General features: G+C 39.6%; 1 protein-coding gene across 50 annotated transcripts in view; it reads right to left on the bottom strand.

Moving 5' to 3' along the window:
• Nucleotides 1–22,923, bottom strand: part of LOC131108045 (ankyrin-3-like) — a 202,216-nt gene that overhangs the window by 110,174 nt on the left and 69,119 nt on the right. For 36 of the 50 annotated variants that reach the window (XR_013625108.1, XR_013625107.1, XR_013625106.1 and 33 more), the window contains exons 2-24: nt 22,057–22,158; nt 20,796–20,894; nt 18,096–18,194; nt 16,398–16,496; nt 14,721–14,906; nt 14,527–14,547; nt 12,142–12,240; nt 11,345–11,443; nt 10,347–10,445; nt 9,703–9,900; nt 8,643–8,741; nt 8,453–8,551; nt 8,279–8,377; nt 8,004–8,201; nt 6,715–6,813; nt 5,509–5,607; nt 4,417–4,614; nt 4,014–4,112; nt 2,061–2,159; nt 1,812–1,910; nt 1,623–1,718; nt 653–725; nt 502–558 (exon numbers count right to left, since the gene is read on the bottom strand). Coding sequence is in view for 47 of the 50 variants with exons in the window: in XM_078787294.1 (XP_078643420.1) it covers nt 502–558; nt 653–725; nt 1,623–1,718; nt 1,812–1,910; nt 2,061–2,159; nt 4,014–4,112; nt 4,417–4,614; nt 5,509–5,607; nt 6,715–6,813; nt 8,004–8,201; nt 8,279–8,377; nt 8,453–8,551; nt 8,643–8,741; nt 9,703–9,900; nt 10,347–10,445; nt 11,345–11,443; nt 12,142–12,240; nt 14,527–14,547; nt 14,721–14,906; nt 16,398–16,496; nt 18,096–18,194; nt 20,796–20,894; nt 22,057–22,158 (2,515 nt within the window). In the remaining 3 variants the exon portion in view is untranslated. Of the gene's footprint in view, nt 1–501; nt 559–652; nt 726–1,622; nt 1,719–1,811; nt 1,911–2,060; nt 2,160–4,013; nt 4,113–4,416; nt 4,615–5,508; nt 5,608–6,714; nt 6,814–8,003; nt 8,202–8,278; nt 8,378–8,452; nt 8,552–8,642; nt 8,742–9,702; nt 9,901–10,346; nt 10,446–11,344; nt 11,444–12,141; nt 12,241–14,526; nt 14,548–14,720; nt 14,907–16,397; nt 16,497–18,095; nt 18,195–20,795; nt 20,895–22,056; nt 22,159–22,229; nt 22,768–22,923 lie in introns of those variants that run through there. The other 14 variants (XM_078787300.1, XM_078787299.1, XM_078787324.1 and 11 more) reach the window with 7 other exon arrangements.

Genomic DNA, 22,923 nt, shown 5'->3' with positions numbered 1-22,923 from the left:
GCCCCCCCCAAGGAAGTTTCAAATAACTGTCTTACTGCGTCCAAACTCAATGCAAACTCATGCAAAACTCAACAATTCCACCGCGTTCAAAGAGAGAAAGCTCTTTTGCCTTTGTCATCAAGATGTTATGATAGCGTGAATACCTGACAGAAAATGCAACTGGTCATAAGTTTTGATCAGAAGTACATATATCTAAAAAAAAAAATGCAACACTGAGCTCGTCAGGTTTGTAAGGTAGCACGACATGCATGGTAAAATTAGCACAATAGCTAAAATAGCAAGTGTGGACAAACCCAGATCATTAGCATCTAAGCTACAGACACACAGTACTACTATCTGCGCTTACCCACTCTAAAAGTATTGTGCAGACACAAAGTGACACGGAAAGCAGCAGTTAAAGGGTTAATATCACCGACAGGAAGGTGAGTACAACATGTTAGGTTAATAAAAACCCACAGAACCAACCAGAGTGGCTTCGACGGCAAAACTGACGACCAATACCTTCATCATCATCTGACATCGAGTCCTCAGCCAGACTTTCAGGGACATTGGCCCAAACTGTGACATTTGAACGCACCACGGTGACACATGCAACACACGTTATGGCATCATAAAGCCGTCATGCAGTGTCGTGCTTTAACATAAAGACTACCTTCATCGTCTGACATGTCCAGGAACTCGTTCATGGTCTCCGGGACGTTGATTTTGTGTTTTTCGGCTGCACTCTGCAAGGTAGGAAAGCGCAGATACAATACAATGAGGTGGGGCGGTCCACGCCATGTCCCAATTAACCATCCACTCCAACAAATAGTGCCTCTAGGTGCTAGTAATTACCTTTTAATCTAGCTTTTCTTCCCGTCACTCACATACAAACACACAGCGGTGTCTTAAAGGTTGTTAGCAAACAACAGAGGAATTATGATGCTGATATTGAGATAATGGCGATAACTGAAGCGCAGTCATCAAACTGTTTTAAATGCAATATTCAAGTCGTGGTTATTTCACTGTTATTAAATATAAGATTTCATAAAAATAAGATGTCTTAAACACCAAAGGTCTCTAGCCAAATAAACAGCCTCAACAAACACACCTGATACTAAAGCTGCTATATTACCGTATTTTCTGGACTATAAATCGCTCCGGATTGTAAATCGCACAAGGCCAAAAATGCATAATTAGGTAGAAAAAACATACATAAGTCGCACAAGGCCAAAAATGCATAATTAGGTAAAAAAAAACATACATAAGTCGCTCCGGAGTATAAGTCGCACAAGGTCAAAACTGCATAATTAGGTAGAAAAAACATACATAAGTCACACTGGAGTATAAGTCTGTTTTTCTTCACTGCAAAGCGTCTTTGAGTATTTTGAAAAGTATTATACAAATAAATTATAAAAAATTATTAAAAATTATTTAAAAATTATAAAAAAATATTTAAAATTATTAAAAAGCATTAAAAATTCTTAAAAATTGTTTTAAAATTATTTTTTTTAAATATAATTTGTTATTATTATTATTATTATTTTTTCATTTCTCTCCCTGTTTGAACATAGGTTAAACACAGCATAGCCCGCACACCCCATTTACGTAATATGCCTGAATTGCCACCACAGACATCTCACCACAGTGTTGAGGTTTTCATCCGTCACGGGCTTGAGGGTGTCCACCACAGAGATGTAACCCAGGCGACGAGCAATGGACAGCGCCGTATTCCCGTTCTGTTCCCAAGACGGCGAGAGAGCAACAGGAAGTTAGATGCACACAAACAATGAAAGCGGATTCACTTGCAGGCAAGTTTACTCGACACTGACCGCGGTGAGCTCGTTGGCCGAGGCGCCGTGCTGGAGGAGGAGGTTGATGATGTGTGTGTGGCCCTGCTGTGCGGCCTGGTGCAGGGGTGTGTAGCCGTTCTGGACCATGGAGATGGAGAGGAATACATGATGACATATGGCGTATTTTAGCTCAAGTGAATCAAACCGCAGCATAGTCCACTTGCAAGCGGACCAAGACGCACCATCTTGTACAAACACCCCGGAAGTCAGCATTTTTTTTTTTGTTACCTTGGTTTTACCGTTGACCCTGGCGTGGTTCTGTAGCAGGAAATTGGCCATCTTTGCGTTGCCGTAGTGACAAGCCACATGCAGCGGAGTGTAGCCCATCTGTGAGAAAGTGAAGCGGAAAGCGACGGTTGAGTCACGGTCTTACATCAGACCTCTCGCTATAGCAATCTTGTGGTGATTTTGTAAGGTGTGCAAAATGCACTTTTGTGTTGAGTTGTGTGTAGGGCACATCAGCCGGTTATTAAGCTCTGCACTGTAAGCAACTGTCCTGTCAGCACAAATGTACACACACACACACACACACACACACCACTATAACCTTCAGCCAGTGAGGTTTCCGTGAACGTGACCTGCCTGCTATGTACGCCCTACATACGTATATACTCTATATGTGTCTGTGTGTGTAGAATAGCTAAATGATCCTTCAACTTTCCAAGCTTGTAATTCAGGCTGCACGGTGGACGAGTGGTTAGCGCGCAGACCTCACAGCTAGGAGACCAGGGTTACAATATATAGTTGCTTACATATTGGAATTGTCACAAAAGCAAAAAGAAATGTTGTGTCAAAGTGAAAGTTGTGCTCTCTTTTGTAGTTGGGAACTGATATTTTCCTGAAACTTACCTATGTTCCACTGCTGATTATTAAGGAGCGGAAAAAGGTACAACAAACTTTTTTTGGGATAAAATACAGAATACTCCGGTTTCCTCCCACATTCCAAAAACATGCTAGGTTAATTAGCGACTCCAAATTGTCCATAGGTATGAATGTGAGTGTGAATGGTTGTTTGTCTATATGTGCCCTGTGATTGGCTGGCCACCAGTCCAGGGTGTCCGAAGACAGCTGGGATAGGCTCCAGCACCCCCGCAACCCTCGTGAGGAAGCGTTAGAAAATGAATGAATAAATGAATATAATTCAGGCTGCACGGTGGTCGAGTGGTTAGCGCGCAGACCTCACAGCTAGGAGACCAGGGTTACAATATATAGTTGCTTACATATTGGAATTGTCACTAAAGCAAAAAGAAATGTTGTGTCAAAGTGAAAATTGTGCTCTCTTTTGTAGTTGGGAACTGATATTTTCCTGAAACTTACCTATGTTCCACTGCTGATTACTAAGGAACAGAAAAAGGTAGAAACAAATTTTGGATAAAATACGGGAGGGCTGCACGGTGGTTAGTGCGCAGACCTCACAGCTAGGAGACCCGAGTTCAATCCCACCCTCGGCCATCTCTGTGTGGCGTTTGCATGTTCACTCCGGTTTCCTCCCACATTCCAAAAACATGCTAGGTTAATTAGCGACTCCAAATTGTCCATAGGTATGAATGTGAGTGTGAATGGTTGTTTGTCTATATGTGCCCTGTGATTGGCTGGCCACCAGTCCAGGGTGTACCCCGCCTCTCGTCCGAAGACAGCTGGGATAGGCTCCAGCACCCCCCGCGACCCTCGTGAGGAAAACCGGTAGAAAATGAATGAATGAAATATAATTCCAACCTTAATTAAATACCAGGATAGCATTTATGCTAATAGGGTGTCCTATTTTTCACATGACACATTTGCTGGAATCTCCACCCCCCCCATTTACCCGTCACCTGGTGCAAGTCTTCAAGTTCTTATGTTGTAAAGTGTGCTTATTTGTGCCATGTTACCAAAGCTACACTGTATTCCCTCATAGGAGAATTGTTTTTTTTATTATTATTGTTTTTTATTATTATTGACTTAAGTACAATGTGTTAGCTGGAATTAAAGTTACAGTGGCCGTTTATGTAGAGTGCATTAAGCCGCAAAAGGAATTTCATTATGGGGTTTAATAAAAACACCACCATGTATATTGTGTATTCATCCCAAAAATAACAACACCGGAAACACAGTAGGGGTGCATATTTGGACAGATTTTCACTCTTTCGTGTTCAACCGTTCAGGACTAGAAAAGTTACCTTACAAAAGCGAGATTTGTACCTTGGTTTGTGGGCTGACATCAGCACCGTGGTTGAGGAGGACTTCTGCAACGTTGACCTTGTCCTCTTGAGCTGCTAAATGGAGTGGCGTAAGTCCGCTCTGAGCATGAAGGAAAGAAATAAATGTGCTAAGAGGCACTGATAAATGAATAAAAGATGGAGAATCTTGCAGGGACTCATTAAAAAGTGCTGCAGAATTATTTATGCACAATGGTTAAAAAACACGACTAGCGCTCATTGCAAAGCTTGCAGTAGCATGGCTATAATCCACTAAGTTCTACCAACGCCAATGTATCAGAATCAGAATCAGAATGCCCTGATTGACAGTACAAAATATAGAAATTAGAAGAATAAATAATAATAAATAACAAAGGGTTTACTAAAGGGATCTAGTGTGGTTTTACCTTGTTGCAAATGTTGACAGCTGCACTCTTGGCCAGAAGCAGCGACACCAGGTCCACGCTGCCCTCCTGAGCCGCCAGGTGGATGGGGCTGATGCCCTGCCGCGTCACGGCGTTGGTGTCGGCCCCGTACTCCAGCAGCGTGGTGCCGATGTCCATTTGGTTCTTTTTGGCGGCGATGTGGAGCGGCGTGTAGCCATTCTGAGGACAAAGAAAGACCTGACGGTTTGCATGATGAACGAATACTGCAAGAATAATACTCAGTTTTTATTTTTACTGTGTATGACTGTCATTATTATTATTATTTATGCATCATTATAAAAGCTGCATGCATTTTTTTTGAGAAGGCAAGAAACTATTTGGTAACTTGTCTCACTATCAGGCAATGGAAGCATGTGATTTCTCTCAGCCAATCAGATCACCGAGTTCATTCATTCATTCATTTTCTACCGCTTTTTCCTCACGAGGGTCGCAAAGGGTGCTGGAGCCTATCCCAGCTGTTTTCAGGCACCCTGTACTGGTGGCCAGCCAATCACAGGACACATATAGACAAACAACCATTCACACTCACATTCATACCTATGGACAATTTGGAGTCGCTAATTAACCTAGCATGTTTTTGGAATGTGGGAGGAAACCGGAGTACCTGGAGAAAACCCACGCATGCACGGGGAGAACGTGCAAACTCCACACAGAAATGGACGAGGGTGGAATTGAACCCTGGTCTCCTAGATGTGAGGTCTACCGCCGTGCTGCCCCAATTACCAATTTAATGATAATAAATAATGAAAATAAATGAATAAATTATCATGATAAACTTGTGACTAAGAAACTAAAAAAAAAAGATTTCAGCATATATGTGTGATAAGGCGATACCATTATTTTTCAAACACTTTCCCCAAAACTAAAGCTTGCAAAATACTCCATTTGCATGTAGAACACTGACATTTTGTAAGAAACAAGCAAAGTGAATGGTCTGAAGCAATTTACAACACATCACCATCACCGACAAGCACAAGTATGAGCAGATGTTAGATTGAAATGAGAAAGAAATGGACACCATGACAGACAGTCACAAATCAGTTTCCGTGTTACCTTGGCGGCGGCGTGCGGGGAGGCTCCCTGATCCAGCAGCAGCAGCGCTACTCTCTGATTATCGTAGTGAGCGGCTACATGCAGCGGCGTTAGCCCGCTCTGAAACACCCCATACATACGCACACAAGCATGCAAACAACACCTGGTTAGAAGGTGAGCCACCCTGGAGACCAGCACAACAGTCAGTACGATGGGAAGAGGCAGGACGGCATGGAAAGAGTGCAACTTGGAATTCATGCAGAGAGTAAGAAGAAGAATTTGCAGAAGATGATGTTATATGGAGAAATGGATGCTGAAATTGGCTTGAAATGTCCTCCTAAAGCAGGGGTTTCCAAAGTGCAGCACGGGAACAAATTAAAATTAAAATTAAAATAAAATTAAAATTAAAATTAAAATTAAAATTAAAATTAAAATTAAAATTAAAATTAAAATTAAAATTAAAATTAAAATTAAAATTAAAATTAAAATTAAAATTAAAATTAAAATTGTAAAAATATTTTAAATTTTAAATTTAAAAAAATTTTAAATTTAAAAAAATTTTAAATTTAAAAAATTTTTAAATTTTAAATTTTAAATTTTAAATTTTAAATTTTAAATTTTAAATTTTAAATTTTAAATTTTAAATTTTAAATTTTAAATTTTAAATTTTCCTCATGAGGGTCACGGGGGGTGCTGGAGCCTAAAATTTAAAATTTGGATTGGCGCAAATTTAAAATGAAAAAATTGGTCAAATTGGCGCAAATTTAAAATTTGCGCAAATTGGCGCAAATTTAAAATTTGCATTTTAAGTCAGTTCTTTTGTAGATGATACCAAAAACCGTTCACTGAACCGTGTTTCCTATAGGTACCAGGTACGTGGTCTAAAAAACCAAATAACCTAACTGGCACTGGTCCATGAAACACTGGCATTAACAGCTGCGGCTGTAGGCAACCCCCTTATATAGTTTTAAAAATTAACTGTGAACATGCATTGGAATGAATAGCTTACTCTGTGCGCTTTAAAATGTTGGTTGTGCTTCCAGGTGTTGGTGTGAAAATGATGCTAATGATGCTACGATATTGATGCTAGCTCCTCACCAATATTACAACATTGGTGCTGTTGATTGGTGCAACATACTTGCTCCTAAATGTGGTAGATGAAAGCCGCGTGGTTTCCCTGCGCTCGCGGTAATGAGGTTGACTCCGTCAAAGATTTCACACCCTCACCTTGCCTGCAGCATCAGGAGCGGCTCTCTTCTGCAGGAGGAGACTGGCCACCTCCATCTTGCCGTACTTTGCTGCCACGTGGAGCGGACTGAAGCCTTTCTGTTGGCACAGAATAAGAGTTAGTATCTTTGCTCCTGATGATGATGCTGACATCATGATGCTCTGTGTGTGTGTGTGATGGGGGGGGGGCACCAGGGGTTTTACCCTCCATTAATCCGCTGACACAGGTCACCTTCATGAAGAACCCCCTCCTCCCCAGAAACTCACATGCACACAGGCGATCTTAAAGTACTTCCATTATTAATGTGTCCTTCATGGCTTGTTATTACCCCCCCCCCCCACCCCCACCCCACCATGACACTACCCATGTTAAATTATTTGGGTGGAGTCAACCTAAATTAGTAAAACTTGAATAACTAGTATTACCTTTTCATTTGTATTTATTTTCTACCGCTTATTCTCACAAGGGTCACGGGGGGGGGGGGGGTGCTGGAGCCTATCCCAGCTGTCTTCGAGCAAGAGGCCAATCACAGGGCACATATAGGCAAACAACCATTCACACTCATATTCATACCTATGGACAATTTGGCGTCACCAATTAGCAACTAGCATGTTTTTGGAAAGTGGGAGAAAGCCGGAGTACCCGGAGAAAACCCACGCATGCACGGGGAGAACGTGCAAAGTCCACACAGAGATGGCCGAGGGTGGAATCGAACTCGGGTCACATTCATACCTATGAACAATTTGGAGTCGCTAATTAACCTAGCATGTTTTTGGAATGTGGGAGGAAACCGGAGTACCCGGAGAAAACCCACGCATGCACGGGGAGAACATGCAAACTCCACACAGAGATGGCCGAGGGTGGAATCGAACTCGGGTCACATTCATACCTATGGACAATTTGGAGTCGCTAATTAACCTAGCATGTTTTTGGAATGTGGGAGGAAACCGGAGTACCCAGAGAAAACCCATGCATGCACGGGGAGAACATGCAAACTCCACACAGAGATGGCTGAGGGTGGAATTGAACCCTGGTGTCCTCGCTGTGAGGTCTGCGCACCAACCACTCGACCTCCATGCAGCCCCCATATTGATTTAAAATACAAAAAAAACTCTAATTTTAAAGCTTTACCATAATGCATTGCGTCTGAGAAAGCATTCATTGGGGTGCTGCAATGACATCAGCCTCCCTCTAATGGCTGTGAGGTCTGCGCGCTAAACCACACGACCGCCACGCAGCCCTCATTTGTATTTTAAACTAGCAAAGCGTACATTTCACGTAAAGTTACCTTGGTCGAGGACGACATAGAAGCTCCATTCTCCAGCAGCATGGTGGCGACATCCTGGTGACCCTCCCGGGCGGCCAGGTGTAGCGGCGTGTACCCTGAGGTGGTGGCGGCGTTGGCGGAGGCGCCGCACTGCAGCAGCTGTTGCACGATGTCCACCTTCCCGAGCCGACTGGAGATGTGCAGCGCCGTCTGGTCGTCCTGCACAAACAACAACGACGTCAGATTCCCATGGGGTTCTCTGATTTACAAATTCAGACGTTGCTTCAAGTGCACACCTTGGATTTGGTCTCCACTTTGGCGCCGTTCTTCAGCAGGTACCGGACGACGTCGGCCTGGCCCGCCCTTGCCGCCATATGGAGGGCTGTCTCGCCCCGCTGGAGGATACACAGTTATGACAGCATAAGATTTTTATGTGAATTCTTAAAAATAACCAAAAATGATCCTCTGACCACGTTGGTGGTGTTGGGTGAAGCGCCGTGGTGTGTGAGCGCGTGTACGATGTTCTCGTGGCCCATGAAGGCTGCGACGTGGATGGGCGTCAAACCGGACTGCAGGGAAATATTTCATTAATATTTAATGCTGATATTTAGAACATGGGACAGTACTCAGTGCAATCTTAGAAAAGAAGTAAGTAAGCACCTCCGTCACGGCCTGGATGGACGCTCCATGTTTGAGCAGCAGCTCCATCACTTTGACTCGGTTCTTCTTGCAGGCGATGTGAAGTGGAGTGAAACCATTCTGCAAAGAAAAAATCAAAAAAATCAGATCAAAAATCAAACAAAAATATATAAAAAAAAATGTGCAGTAAAAAGGAATTTCCACATCTTTGGTTGTGTGGTGATGAAACATTTTCACAGTCAGCCCCACCCGTCTGATTCATCTTTCACTTGTCTTCTCTTTATTGCATTGTTGGAACTCCACCCCCCCCTCCCCATATTCTTATGTGTTTAAGACATAAATTAAATATTTTAAGTCAACACTTTACATTCAGAAGTTAAATTACATTAAATTAAATACACTTAAATGTTGACTAATTGAATTTAATATAATTGATTTTAATAAAATGTAATAAAATTAAATTTAATAAAATCTAGTAAAATTAAATTTAATAAAATGTAATCAAATGTAATAACATTTTATTTAATCAAATTAAATTTAATAAAATGTAATAAAATTAAATTTAATAAAATGTAATAAATTAAATTTAATAAAATGTAATAACATTTAATTTAATAAAATTTAATTTAATAACATTTTATTTAATAAAATTTAATTTAATAAAATTTAATTTAATAAAATGTAATAAAATTTTATTTGATATAATTTAATAAAAATTTATTTGATAAAATTTCATACAATTTTATTTAATAAAATTAATTTAATTTACAGTTAGTAAGCAATTAAAATAAAAAATAAATATATAAAATATAAGCAACAAGCTATTTAAATTTGATTAAATTAGAATTTTATTTAATGTAATTTAACTTGTAAATGTAAAGTATTATTTATAATAATTATATAACTATTTGATTTAATTGTAGATACACATGCATTTCATTTTATATACACATGAATTACATAAATCAGAAAATTTAATGAAATAATAATAATATATAAGAAAAAATGTCCATCTGAAGTGAAATGACTTATTAATTTTTAACGGCATAACAGACACGGAAGCTCTGAGCTAGTCCATTACCAAGGCCTTGGCGTTGGGGTTGGCCTTCTTGTCCACGATGAGCTTGGCCACCTTGTAGTGTCCGCAGTGGGCCGCCACGTGCAGCGCCGTCAGATAGTCGTTGGTGACGTCGTCCACGGGAACGTCGTGCTGGAGTAAAAGCTGCACGCAGTTCAGGTGGTCCCCCTGAGTGGCCATGTGAAGCGGAGACAGGCCGTTCTAAAGTGGAGAGCAGGACGGGTGGCGGAGAAAAAGAGAGAAGACAGACACGCAGACAGACAGACAGACAGGCAGACAGAAGTCAGTTAGCATGCTGCGAAAGGAAGACGCCGTGAAGGAAGTTTGTTGTTTGTTGACTGCGGGAGCATTGTTATAACGAGGCCATTACAACAATGTCTATGTGGTTACATTGGTGGTCCCGCCAGGTCAAAGTGCTTCTGTTCAGGTCGCACGGACGTTGTGGAGACAGTGAGACATCACCACAGCGACAACAAAAGCTCTGCTAAAAGGCGTTGTATGGTGAAGTCGTGATGTTATTACAGCGACACTTGACAATGACAAATGTCACCTATTCTGCCATGGAGCTGACCAAATATGACAAACTCAATCTGACAAACTGATATTAAATGATAAGTCGCTTCTCAAGCCATGGTCCGAGTAGCTACCTTGGTCTTAGACAGAATAGGAGCTCCTCTGTCCAGCAGGATTTCTACCACCTGTGCATGACCGCTCCTCGCTCCGCAGTGAAGAGGCGTTAGACCATCCTGCAAGTAGAGAGCCGGCAAAATATTGAAAATAAAAATAATTCTACCACACATATCAAATTATATCTACTCTTGTACTCTTTTTTTGTCCTGTCAAGCCATTGGGGCAGATCTAGAAAGAACGCTAAACTCATCACACAGCAACTTAACACTCAAAGGGGTACCAATACGCATTCATTCATTCATTTTCTACCGCTTTTCCTCACGAGGGTCGCATGGGGTGCTGGAGCCTATCCCAGCTGTCTTCAGGCGAGAGGCAAGGTACACCGTGGACTATTCGGCAGCCAATCACAGGGCACATATAGACAAACAACCATTCACACTCACATTCATACCTATGGACAATTTGGAGTCATGCTAATTAACCTAGCATGTTTTGGGAATGTGGGAGGAAACCCACGCATGCACGGGGAGAACATGCAAACTCCACACAGAGATGGCCGAAGGTGGAATTGAACCCCGGTCTCCTAGCTGTGAGGTCTGCGCGCTAACCACTCGACCGCCGTGCAGCCCAATACGAATTCAAAATGGAAAAACATTTTTTCCCATAATAAGCAAAGCATTTCAGTGATGGACAAGTAGTATAAAAAAAACGGATGGAGATAAAGAATATAGGGAGACTGACGTCAATGCAGCACCTAAATTAATGCCTTGCTCAGGCGCAATGGGAAAACTGGAGCCCGTCCCAGCTAACTTCAGGTGAGTGAAAGCGTAAATTAAACACATTGATGAAAAATCGTGATTATAAATATAATTCATTTTAAAGTGACTAAACTTATAATAATTTGCTTAAAATTCCCAATTATTTCAATGGGTGCCTGATTTATATTCCAACCTGAATATGTATTAAAAGCACTTTAAGCGAGATGTCGCCAACATTGGATTACGAAAGCTCTCACCTTTGTCTTGGCATCTATTTTGGAGCCTCGGTCCAGCAGCAGTTTCACCATGTTGCTGTTGCCCCTTTTGGAGGCCACGTGGAGCGGCGTGATGTCATTCTGCACAGGAGCAACCGTACATTACCACGAGCAACGCTTCATTAGACGCACCAAAACAAACATGTTGTGGTACATTTAATTACCATGATAACATCCTCTCTGTGTGTTCCTGTTCCCATCTACAGCCTGGCGACTTCTACCGAGCTAACATGTGATTAGTGCAAGAACGCAACACAAACATTAGCTGATGCAATTATGGTCGTTTGCCGAGGCTGTGTTGCTCATTTTAAATGCGAATTTAAAGCAAAGATGACTTTTGAGTTTCATTATTTTATTTTAGTTTCATATTGAAATCATTTTACAAACATCTTTTGATTAATTTTGACTTGTTAAAATCTGCAGAAAGTGCAGGTGCAGTTTTAATATTATTAATTATTATTCATAATATAATTATTATTAATATAATTAATATCATAAAAATATTTATATTATTTTTTATTATAAGTTATATTTATTATTATTTAATTATTATATTTATATTATTTATTTAATAATTAATTAATAATTATAATTATTTTCAAAATATAATTACATATGATTCTATAATGATATCATGTATTTATGAATCTCATAACTTTGAATAGATTTTCTATGTATTTATTATTTTTATTACTTTTTTTCACATTTTAATTTAACCTTAATGCCATGTATGTGATGGCAGTACACTTCCCAGCAGCCAGAGGGCGCTGTCAACTCACCCTGGCCATGAAGTCCACAGCAGCTCCTCTGTTCAGCAGCAGCGTGGCTACGTTAATGTTGCCATAGTGGGCTGCGATGTGAAGTGGGGTGAAGCCACTCTATTTGGGAGTGGAGGGGGGGATAAAACAACACACATTATAATGCAAAAAAAAAAAACAAAAAAACACAGCCCCTCTGAGACAAAAACTGCAAGCATCATCATGGGGGGGCGCCAATGGTATGCTAAAAACCACATACACGATTCCATTTAGGCTTGGATGTGCTTTTTACATACTGACACAAAGGGTCGCTGCACCATAACAGCCATCATACTGGACTGAATGTAATTTTCCTGTTTACTGTAGTCAACTAATGGATATAACATCCTGGCTTAGTGAGCGGCAGCTGTCCAAACAACGCAATAAGTTCCACATTAGGTTGTGTCGTCAAAGCAGGTGTCTTCTGGCAGATATCAAATATCCTTGACCAACCAAAGAAAAAGTACTACAATCCCAAATGCTAGTAAAGAATAAATGAATATTTGTTCAAATTTGCTTATGAACACATTAAACCAAATACTAGTATGGCCTCATTCAAAATGCTTAAGATGAGTGGTTCTCTGACTTTTTTCACAAAGTAACACCTTAAAATCCTTCATAGCAGTGTGCAAATGACATGCAAATAAAAATTATATAGATAAAAACATAAAAGTCTGCTCCTAAAAATCACCGATATAAGCCGGCCATTCCAGGCTATGCTACCGGATAGAGCCCATGTGATGAAGCAATGTCGGCAATGGGACTGTACTTGAGACTTTACTTTGTCCGAAAAAATACAATGCAGCTAAAAATTGCACTCTTCATCTTGTCGAAAAAAGTATGCAACATATCGGAACCGAAGTCACAGCGCCCCCAAGTGGCTAGCGGCACAATAGGGAAGATGATGGACTTCAATTAAGTGCTTATGTAATTGTACGGTGGTAAATCGTGTAAACATCATGATTCCCCGATGCCTTAAGAGCTGCGCTGGACAGTGGGTTTATAGCCCACTTAACTCTCAATTGGTGCGGATGCGTTGTTGCAACTTTGAACTCAGGTGTCCAAAGATTTTGGAACCGATTCACGCAAAAAATCCCTCCCTCCATTAGCCTGCTTTTGCCCTATTTTATGAAATTTGTCAGAGATTTTTTTGTAAAAAAAAAAAAAAATGAATAGAAAAAAAAATCAATGAAAAATATCAAATTATTTAGGGGCGCTTAAGAACATTTTAGGGGGACTGAAGCCCCCTAAAATAACCTAAACATAACCCTGCTTTTGCCCTATTATATGAAATTTGTCAGAGATTTTTTTGTAAAAAAAAATCAATAGAAAAAAAATAACCCTGCTTTTGCCCTATTATATGAAATTTGTCCGAGATTTTTTTTTGTAAAAAAAAAAAAAAATCAAATTATTTAGGGGCGCTTAAGCACATTTCAGGGGGACTGAAGCCCCCTAAAATAACCTAAAAATAACCCTGCTTTTGCCCTATTATATGAAATTTGTCAGATTTTTTTTTGTAAAAAAAAATCAATAGAAAAATAAATAAATAAATAAATATTGTATTATTTAGGGGCGCTTAAGAACATTTTAGGGGGAATGAAGCCCCCTAAAATAACCTAAAAATAACCCTGCTTTTGCACTATTATATGAAATTTGTCAGATATTATCACTCCCCGATGCCTTAAGAGCTGCGCTGGACAGTGGGTTTATAGCCCACTTAACTCTCAATTGGTGTCGCAACTTCAAACTCTGGTGTCCAAAGATTTTGGAACCGATTCACGCGAAAATCACTCCCTCCAAGTGTTGATCCAACAAAATAAAAGATAAGGAGTTAGTTAGGTAAAGAGTTAGTCAACATATGATAGGCTAGACTCAAAGTGGCTTCAAGTAGCATCCTTTGCCATGCAGGTTGAGGACAAACCAGTGCTGATAACCACGTTACATGCATGACATCCTGGTTATCATATTAATCAGTTTCATGGATCACATGAAATAGAACACGGAAGTCAATTTAGACACAAATAGTTTGCCAAAAATTACAAATTTTAGGCACCATGAAACCATTAAAAGTCAAGGAAGAGCCAGGACACCCAAGCGTCCGGTTATCATCAGCGAAACATGCGGGCGCCATTAATCCACGAGTCTCTCTCTCTCTCTCTCTCTCTCTCTCTCTCTCTCCAAGACTTATCCGCTACATGAGTGAAGCCATGGAAGAGGAGGAGGATGTTGAATGCAAACAGGGATGGAGAGGGGCTTCAGAACTGCAATAAATGAAGGGTTTTGTTTTTTTTTGGGGGGGGGGTTCTTTTTCAGACCACTTATGAGCTGAAATGGAGAGACTAAGTAATGTACAGAGTTGAGGAGTACCTCTGTGGTTCTATTCATCATCTACAAAGTCAGCCAAGAGAGGAGAGAATGTGTCGTTAGTGAGGGGAAACAACACAAGAAGAAATAAAAAAAAGGTTCCTGATGAGGAGGTAGAAATCCTCAAAGAGGATGGGCCGCATGGTATTAAAGAAGCTGAGCCAACGGTGGAGCAAAAAACATGGCCGCCGGCTTACCTTGGACTCCACGTCGGCGTTGTGGTCATTCTGGAGGAGCAGGGCCGCGGCCTTGGTGTCGTCCTTGCGGGCGGCGATGTGCAGGGCGGGCAGACGTACTTTGCCCTTGGTGTCGTTCTCCAGCAGCAGGGAGACCACCTGGTCATGGCCCTGCTGGAGCGCCACCGCCAGAGGGGTGAAGCCATCCTGAATACGAGGGGGGGGGGGCGACGGTTACAAGGGGGAGCTACGATGCTACAATATCTCATTTGCTTCATGAAAGTAGTAAACATGTACTAAGTGCTTCAATTTCAGCTGAGTCTGGCATTGGCGATGGCATTCACGGCTGCGGCTGTAGGCAACCTCCTGATCAACCATCATTATTCTTCTTCTGATTATCTGATTTTGCCCTATTATATGAAATTTGTCAGATATTTTTTTTGTAAACAAAAATAAATCAATAGAAAAAAAATCAATTAAAAATATGAAATTATTTAGGGGTGCTTAATAACATTTTAGGGGGACTGAAGCCCCCTAAAATAACCTAAAAATAACCCTGCTTTTGCTCTATCATATGAAATTTCTCAGAGATTTTTTTTGTAAAAAAAAAAAAAAAAAAATCAACAGAAAAAAAATATCAATAAAAAATATCAAATTATTTAGGGGCGTTTAAGAATAATTTAGGGGGACTGAAGCCCCCTAAAATAACCTAAAAATAACCCTGATTTTACCCTATTATATAAAATTTGTCAGAGATTTTTTTTGTAAAAAAAAAAACCTATAGAAAAAAAAATCAATAAAAAATATCAAATTATTTAGGGGCGCTTAAGAAGTGCTTCAATTTCAGCTGAGTCTGGCATTGGCGATGGCATTCACGGCTGCGGCTGTAGGCAACCTCCTGATGTAATATTTATATATCATATCTCCAAAATGTGAATTTTTGTTCAAAATCTAGTCTACTTTTAGACATGTTTATGCTACGTGAAGCTATAAGCTATATATACAAAAGATGCTTTCGCAGAAGCCAATCCTTGAACATGCTCAAGGATCAGCTTGAGCATGTTCAAGGATCCTAAGGAGGATGCCGCTTACCCTCATTAGGGTCGCGGGTATGCTGAAGCCTATCCCAGAAGACAAACCTTACAAATGAGAGGTTATTATACATTTCTGAGCCTCTCCAGATAAGATACTAATGCACATTATATAAGGAATGTATATGTACATAAGTTGCATAATTCACCGTGTACCACTCTGTACTGTGCGGTGTTCTAATATGTATAGTATGTGCACCGTTGCGCCCACAAGCATCCACGTGTTTGTGCATGCATGTCATAAAGGAAGGACAGCCCGACATTTACCTCATATGTTACCGGGTAGTCCATTAGCCCCCCCCCCCCATTAGCCCCCTGCTCCTCTACTGTACATGCACGCGTCTGCGTATAAACCATATGAGTGCATGCGTGTGCACGGGATGAGCAACGTTTAAATCAGAGCAGGAGGAGAAGCAGCGGACCTCATCATTGACCCGCTCAAGGTCGCTCTGCCCTGGCCGCCATATACTCATAGTGGCAATCAATGAAGCTCACAGGAGGAGGAGGAGGAGGAGGAGGAGGATGCGAGACAGGTAGGGTGAGATGGAGACAGGGAAGAGGTGTGGACCCTGAAGTATCCACGGTGTGTAAAACACATGGGCAGTACCTCAGTGGCCATACTCTGGCTGGCGCTGTTCTCCAGAAGGAAGCGTACCACCTCCAGGTGATTCTCCTGGGCTGCCATGTACAGAGGAGTGAAGCCATTCTGCAGCACGGATGCACACAATGTGTTAGTGAGAATTATCATAGTGACACAATGACGCTTAAGTCACACTTAAGTCACACTTAAGTCAACACTTAAGCCACACTTAAGTCAACACTTAAGTCACACTTAAGTCAACACTTAAGTCAACACTTCATACAAGAATTGAATGACAGAGTAATATACAAAAGGAGGCAATCACAGGAGCCAATCCTTGAACATGCTCAAGGATCAGCTTGAGCATGTTCAAGGATCCTAATGAGGATGTTGCTTATCCTCATTAGGGTCGCGGGTATGCTGGAGCCTATCCCAGTGGACAGTGATCAATTATATAATAATCATTATTATATTATTAATTAGCCTACTATTATTACTATCATCAATATTCTTCTTCTGACTTTTACTATTACTAGTAGTAGTTGTAGTAGTATTAGCAGTAGGCTAGTATTAGCCTGCTTATTGGCTTGCTTATTAGCCTGCTTTTGCCGTATTATATGAAATTGTCAGAGATTTTTTTTTGTAAAAAAAGAATAAAAAATCATTAGGAAAAAAAATTCTGTAAAAATGTGCAATTATTTAGGGGCGCTTAAGAACATTTAAGGGGACCTGAAGCCCCCTAAAATAACCTAAAAATAACCCTGCTTTTGCCCTATTATATGAAATTTGTCAGATATTTTTTTTGTAAAAAAAAAAAAAAAAATACATAGAAAAAAAAAATCAATAAAAAATATCAAATTATTTAGGAGCGCTTAAGAACATCTTAGGGGGATTGAAACCCCCTAAAATAACCTAAAAATAACCCTGCTTTTGCCGTATTGTATGAAATTTGTCAGAGATAAAAAAAAAATACATAGAAAAATGTCAGAGATTTTTTTTGAAAAAAAAAAATAAATCAATAGAAAAAAAAATCAATAAAAAAATATCGTATTATTTAGGGGCGCTTTAGAACATTTTAGGGGGCCTGAAGCCCCCTAAAATAACCTAAAAATAACCCTGCTTTTGCCCTGTTATATGAAATTTGTCAGAGATTTTTTTGTAAAAAAAATAATAAATCAATAGAAAAAAAATCTATAAAAAATATTGTATTATTTAGGGGCGCTTATGAACATTTTAGGGGAACTGAAGCCCCCTAAAATAACTTAAAAATAACCCTGCTTTTGCCCTATTATATGTTTATAATATGTTTATATATATATTAATTTGTCACATATTTTTTGTAAAAAAAAAACAATAAAAAATAAATACAAATAAATAAAAAAAAATTTAGGGTGGCTTAACCCCCCCTAAAATAGGCCTAATGACGTTACCGGTCAGTATTTTACGCCAGCCAGCAAAACCAGTGTCTTTTCGGATGCAGTGTAAGAACATTAGCACTGCTTTGAGGATGCCAGAAGGAAAAAATAGCAGTGTGAAGTCCTTTATTTGACCTTGGCGTGCCAGTAGTAAAATGTGAACACTAGAAGCCCACTGGGCACGGAGCCAGACGGAGAGGGGATCCATCATCTGAGTAATTCCCAGGATTTCACAATAAAATATCCCTCAAACGGGAAGTCGTGTCGATGACGCTTCATGACAACAGGCTGTGTCGTGGATGAAAGTCACCTGTGATTGTGCGTTGACGTTGGCTCCGTTGGTGACCAGCTCCTTGACCACTTCCGCTTGTCCAGCCAGGGATGCTATGTGCAGGGCAGTGTTTCCTTTCTGCATTAAACAGAACAACCACAGGAATGCCAGTTAAGCTCCCATACACCTGTTCTCTGTGTGTGTCTGTTTATAACCGTATGCCCCACTCATTACCCCCCCCCTTCCCCTCACCCACACAAGCCAATCGCACTTAAGTTCCAAAAGCTGCCCCTGCTTGCACTGCCAACAATGTGTCACTTCCGATGCCGCACGTCCGGCACATAAATGAGCTCTCACTGAGCCTCAGCCATAAATAAGATGGCAGAAGGGTTTTTATGAAGCCGTGTAGTCCCCGTGATGGCAGAAACGTCCCCCCGTGGGTCACCCCCAACCCCGATGCCACGTGATTCTCACCTCACAAGGACTGTGATACCACAGTAACAGCAACAGAGGAAAAACATCCTGAAATGACCACAAGGGGGAAAGCCGTGCATTCATTGGTCATTTCAGGTGTGTTCACGGTTCAAATAAACGACAAATGATGTGTTTGCTGTGCTCTTAGTGCTCGTGAAACAAACAAACAAACTGAGCAAGGCTGCTTCTGAGTAAATTCTAGTGCGGTTTAGTTCACTGGAGTTCAAAGGTCACAGCTACACAGACCAAAGACAGCCCAGTCTTAAAATTAAGAATTAAAAATGTAGTAGGAGAAAAATGCACTGCAAGTGCTCTATATATTATATATTATACTGTAGTATATTTTACAAGCTTTTTGTCAAATCTAAGATGGTAAAAATAGCCAAATATAAAAATAACCCACATATTCAAGTCAGCAGACGGCATTTTAGTTTGCAATATTTCAGTTAAATCATGTGGGCGCTCTTTAAGTGTATATTTTACAAGCTTTTAAAAAAAAATCTAGGATGGTAAATATGGCAAAATATAAAAATAACCCACATATTCAACTCAGCAGCCGGCATTTTAGTTTGCAATATTTCAGTTAAATCATGTGGGCGCTCTTTAAGTGTATATTTTACAAGCTTTTAAAAAAATCTAGGATGGTAAACATGGCAGAATGGTAATGGTTTAATTTCATTTGGACGTGCATCAGATTACAATTGAGTGCATCACATAAAAAATAATAATATATACATATATAATAAATAAATAAAAATAAATATAAATATTATATAATATATAATATATATAAAATAAAAACATATATATGTAATAAATAAATATAAATATTATATAATATATATGAAATAAATAAATATATATGTAATAAATACGTATATATATATATATTTAATATATATATATATATATATAAAACATAAATATAAAATATATATATATATAAAATATAAAAATACCTACGTATTCAAGTCGGCAGACGGCATTTTGTTTTGGAATATTTGAGTTACATCATGTGGGCGCTCTTTAAGTGTATATTTTACAAGCTTTTTAAAAAATCTAGAATGGTAAATATGACAGAATGGTAATGGTTTAATTTCATGTGAACATGCATCAGATTACAATTGAGTGCATCACATAAAAAATAATAATAAATAAATAATAAAATTAATAAATATATAATAAATAAATATAAATATTATATAATATATATAAAATAAAAACATATATATGTAATAAATAAATATAAATATTATATAATATATATGAAATAAATAAATATATATGTAATAAATAAGTCTATATATATATTTAAAATATATATATATATAAATAAAAAACATAAATATAAATATATATATATAAAATATAAAAATAACCTACGTATTCAAGTCAGCAGATGGCATTTTGGTTTGGAATATTTCAGTTACATGTCGTGGATGGTCTTTCAAAGTATATTTTGGAAGCTTTTTTGGAGTATTTTGGAGTATTCAACGTATTCAACTCAAAAGACGGCATTTTGGTTTGAGAAAATCCGTTTTTTGGGTAGCAGAGGAGGTCCCGACTGTATCACGTTCTCTGAGGGGAAGCTTCACCGTGCCACACTTTGCCACCCCCTGCCCTCAAGCATTTGTCTCACAACTTTGCCACTGTGGATCTCTTTATTTAAAGCAACCCTAAGACTCAGAAAGAGTCATGGAAACTGCCAAACAACTTCAGGGTCCACCTTCTCCGTCTTCCTCACTGCTGCCTGAAGTCAAATAAAACTGAAATGAAGTCGCGTGCAAAGAATTCCCAAGACCTTCCTCTAATCCCGCAGACTCCTCGGGGTCACAATTGTCAGGCTTTAATTGGGGAGATTTTACCCCTTCCTTCTTGAATATTTCATTGCATGTTTTTGTCAGCAGACGGTTGGCAGCCCGTGGCAGCGAAAGGGAGGAGGGAGAGCCTGCCAGACACTAATCGGGATAATATTTTGCCCCCAAAAGTGGTTATTAGCATCAGATGAAAGCGTAGACCTCTCCTATAAAGCATCTTATTAAATAAATCCAAATAAATGATGCACTATAGCCTCCTTTGTTCATAAAACATGCACGCTCTATGCAGTATTACCGGGGAGGGGTCGTTAAATTAACTATGAATCCGTATAAATCCCCTTTATGCCTGCCTATAAAGTACAAACACATCCGCAAAGAAATGTCCAAACAGTCGTCTCTAAATCATCGCACCGCATTACGTGACAACAAGGGAAGGGGCGGGGCTTACCTTGGTGGCTGCATCCACGGCGGCGTCCAGTTTCAGCAGCTCGGCCACAACCTCCACGTGCCCCTCTTTGGAGGCGAGATGGAGCGCATTCAGACCATTCTGTCAAAGAGAGGAGAGGGATTTGTTTGGACAAAAGTATTGGGACACCAGAAAATCAGTGACCACTACAAATCACAATTATACAATCAATAATACACAAAAAAACACTCTAAAATTGCACGATGTGACAGAATTGGGGGGTGAATACCATTATTACTAAAGCAAGAAACCCAGTTAACCCTTTATCTCCCACATACATCATCTAAACGACTCCAATTACCAACATCGGCACTACAACACTAAACGAAGCAGCTCAGAGTCAATATTTAGCTAATAAGGAGTAGGAAGAAGCAAAGCTTATTAAATCCTAACCCCTCCATCTGGTACTTTTACAATCACTAACTGTTACATTTGTTCACTTCCTGCTTTCCATAATACAGTTTAAGTTTTTTTTAGTTTTTTTTTTAATAATGTACCTCGTACCAAAGTACGAGGTGATATGACCATACAATGACATAATGGGTACTGTAGTAACTGTCAATACAGTGATATTTTCTGGACTATAGGGGTGTTATTTTATGACTAGAGGGCTCTAATGATGATAAAAAAAAACCTCTTTAGAAGATCGTGTACAGGTTTTCTACACCATAACTATGAAAATATTCCATTTATTAATATTGTATGCTACTTTGCGTCCGAAATTCACTTATTGTGGTCGAGTCTGGAACCAAATAAGTCAAGAATAAAGAATAAAGTTGTAATATTATGAAGATAGCATAAAGTTGAAACATTTAATAAAGTGTTTTCAACAGTCGTAATATCATAAAAAAATAATAAATGTGTAATGAGGTTGGGAAAAATGTGACAATAACACGAGAATAAAGTCAAAATATTTAAAGAGCAAGCACTAAAATTACAAGAAAAAAAGAAGTTGAAATAGTCGTTAAAAAAATCTATTAAAAATGCAAAACAGTGCAAAAAAAGTGTATGTAAGGAGAAAAACTTCCCATTAATATTACGCTTTGTCAGCTTTTTCAGTATGGGGAGCTCGGTGGAAAATGTTTGGGCACCCCCGGTATACGTTTTCCCCATCGGCCAATAAAAAAATGAGCTGCAGGTCGCATGTGTCGCCTCCAGACGCCCCTGATTGACTCATTTCAAAAGAGGCGTCTTTCAAGACTTTTGTACCTGAAGTTTATTGTGAACAAGCCACGCGACTCACCTGATTGCAAATGTTAATCTCAACCCCGGACTTGAGGTAGTCAAGGACCTTTTCAAGGTTTCCAGCCCGGGCAGCTCTCAGGTAACTGGCATTGCTGTCAGACTGCACATGGAGGACAAAGACAGGAAATGGTCAGTTTCAACGTAAATAAATATACGACATTTTCCACGTACCAGGTAGAAGTCAGTCATCATTTCACAACACAAGGAAGCGTCAGAAGAAAAGCAACTCTAAAATCCACGCGTGCATATTGTAAAGTTTCCCTCTCGAGTGAGATGGTGGAAAAGCAAACATCCATAAGCGCCGACATGCTGCTTCATCTTTAAGGACTGCGTGCTTCCTGGGGTTTGATGGTTCCCAAAAGGCAGCACGATCCTGACACTGAAGGAAGAGAGCGAGAGAGAGAGAGAGAGAGAGAGAGAGAGAGAGCTAGATGTGGGCTGCATGAGCCGATGTTGCAGGGGGGAGCAACGAATGTGCCGGGCTGCCCTCGAAAATAAAGCTTTTGTGGACGCAAATAAAAATGATGAGCCAAGCATGTTTTTGCCTCCGTCATAAGAAAGATGGACGCAGAGAGAGAAGATGCTCTTGCTTTTACTTCGATTAAAGTCCTTCTGAGACCGGATTAAATGAAATCTGCTTCTTCCTGCTCCTTTTCAGACACGTGATTTACTCCAATGTAGCTTTTCGAAGAAATGAAACCTCCACCATCACACCATTTCACATCACATGACTGTTCTATTGTAAACAGTTAGCGAGCCAATGGTATCATAGAGATCCAGAATCAGCACAAAGACTACGAGAACATGCCTGACAGGACACTAGACCTGATGGGTCACCATACAGAGTAAACAGGCGTTAGATGGA

The sequence above is a fragment of the Doryrhamphus excisus genome, linkage group LG20, assembly GCF_037039965.1.
Source record: "Doryrhamphus excisus strain RoL-2023G ecotype Guam linkage group LG20, RoL_Dexc_Guam_v1.1, whole genome shotgun sequence".
In the NCBI taxonomy this organism is placed as follows: Eukaryota; Metazoa; Chordata; class Actinopteri; order Syngnathiformes; family Syngnathidae; genus Doryrhamphus; species Doryrhamphus excisus.
Note: the sequence above shows the minus strand (reverse complement) of the source record. Positions and strands in the feature narration are given on the sequence as shown.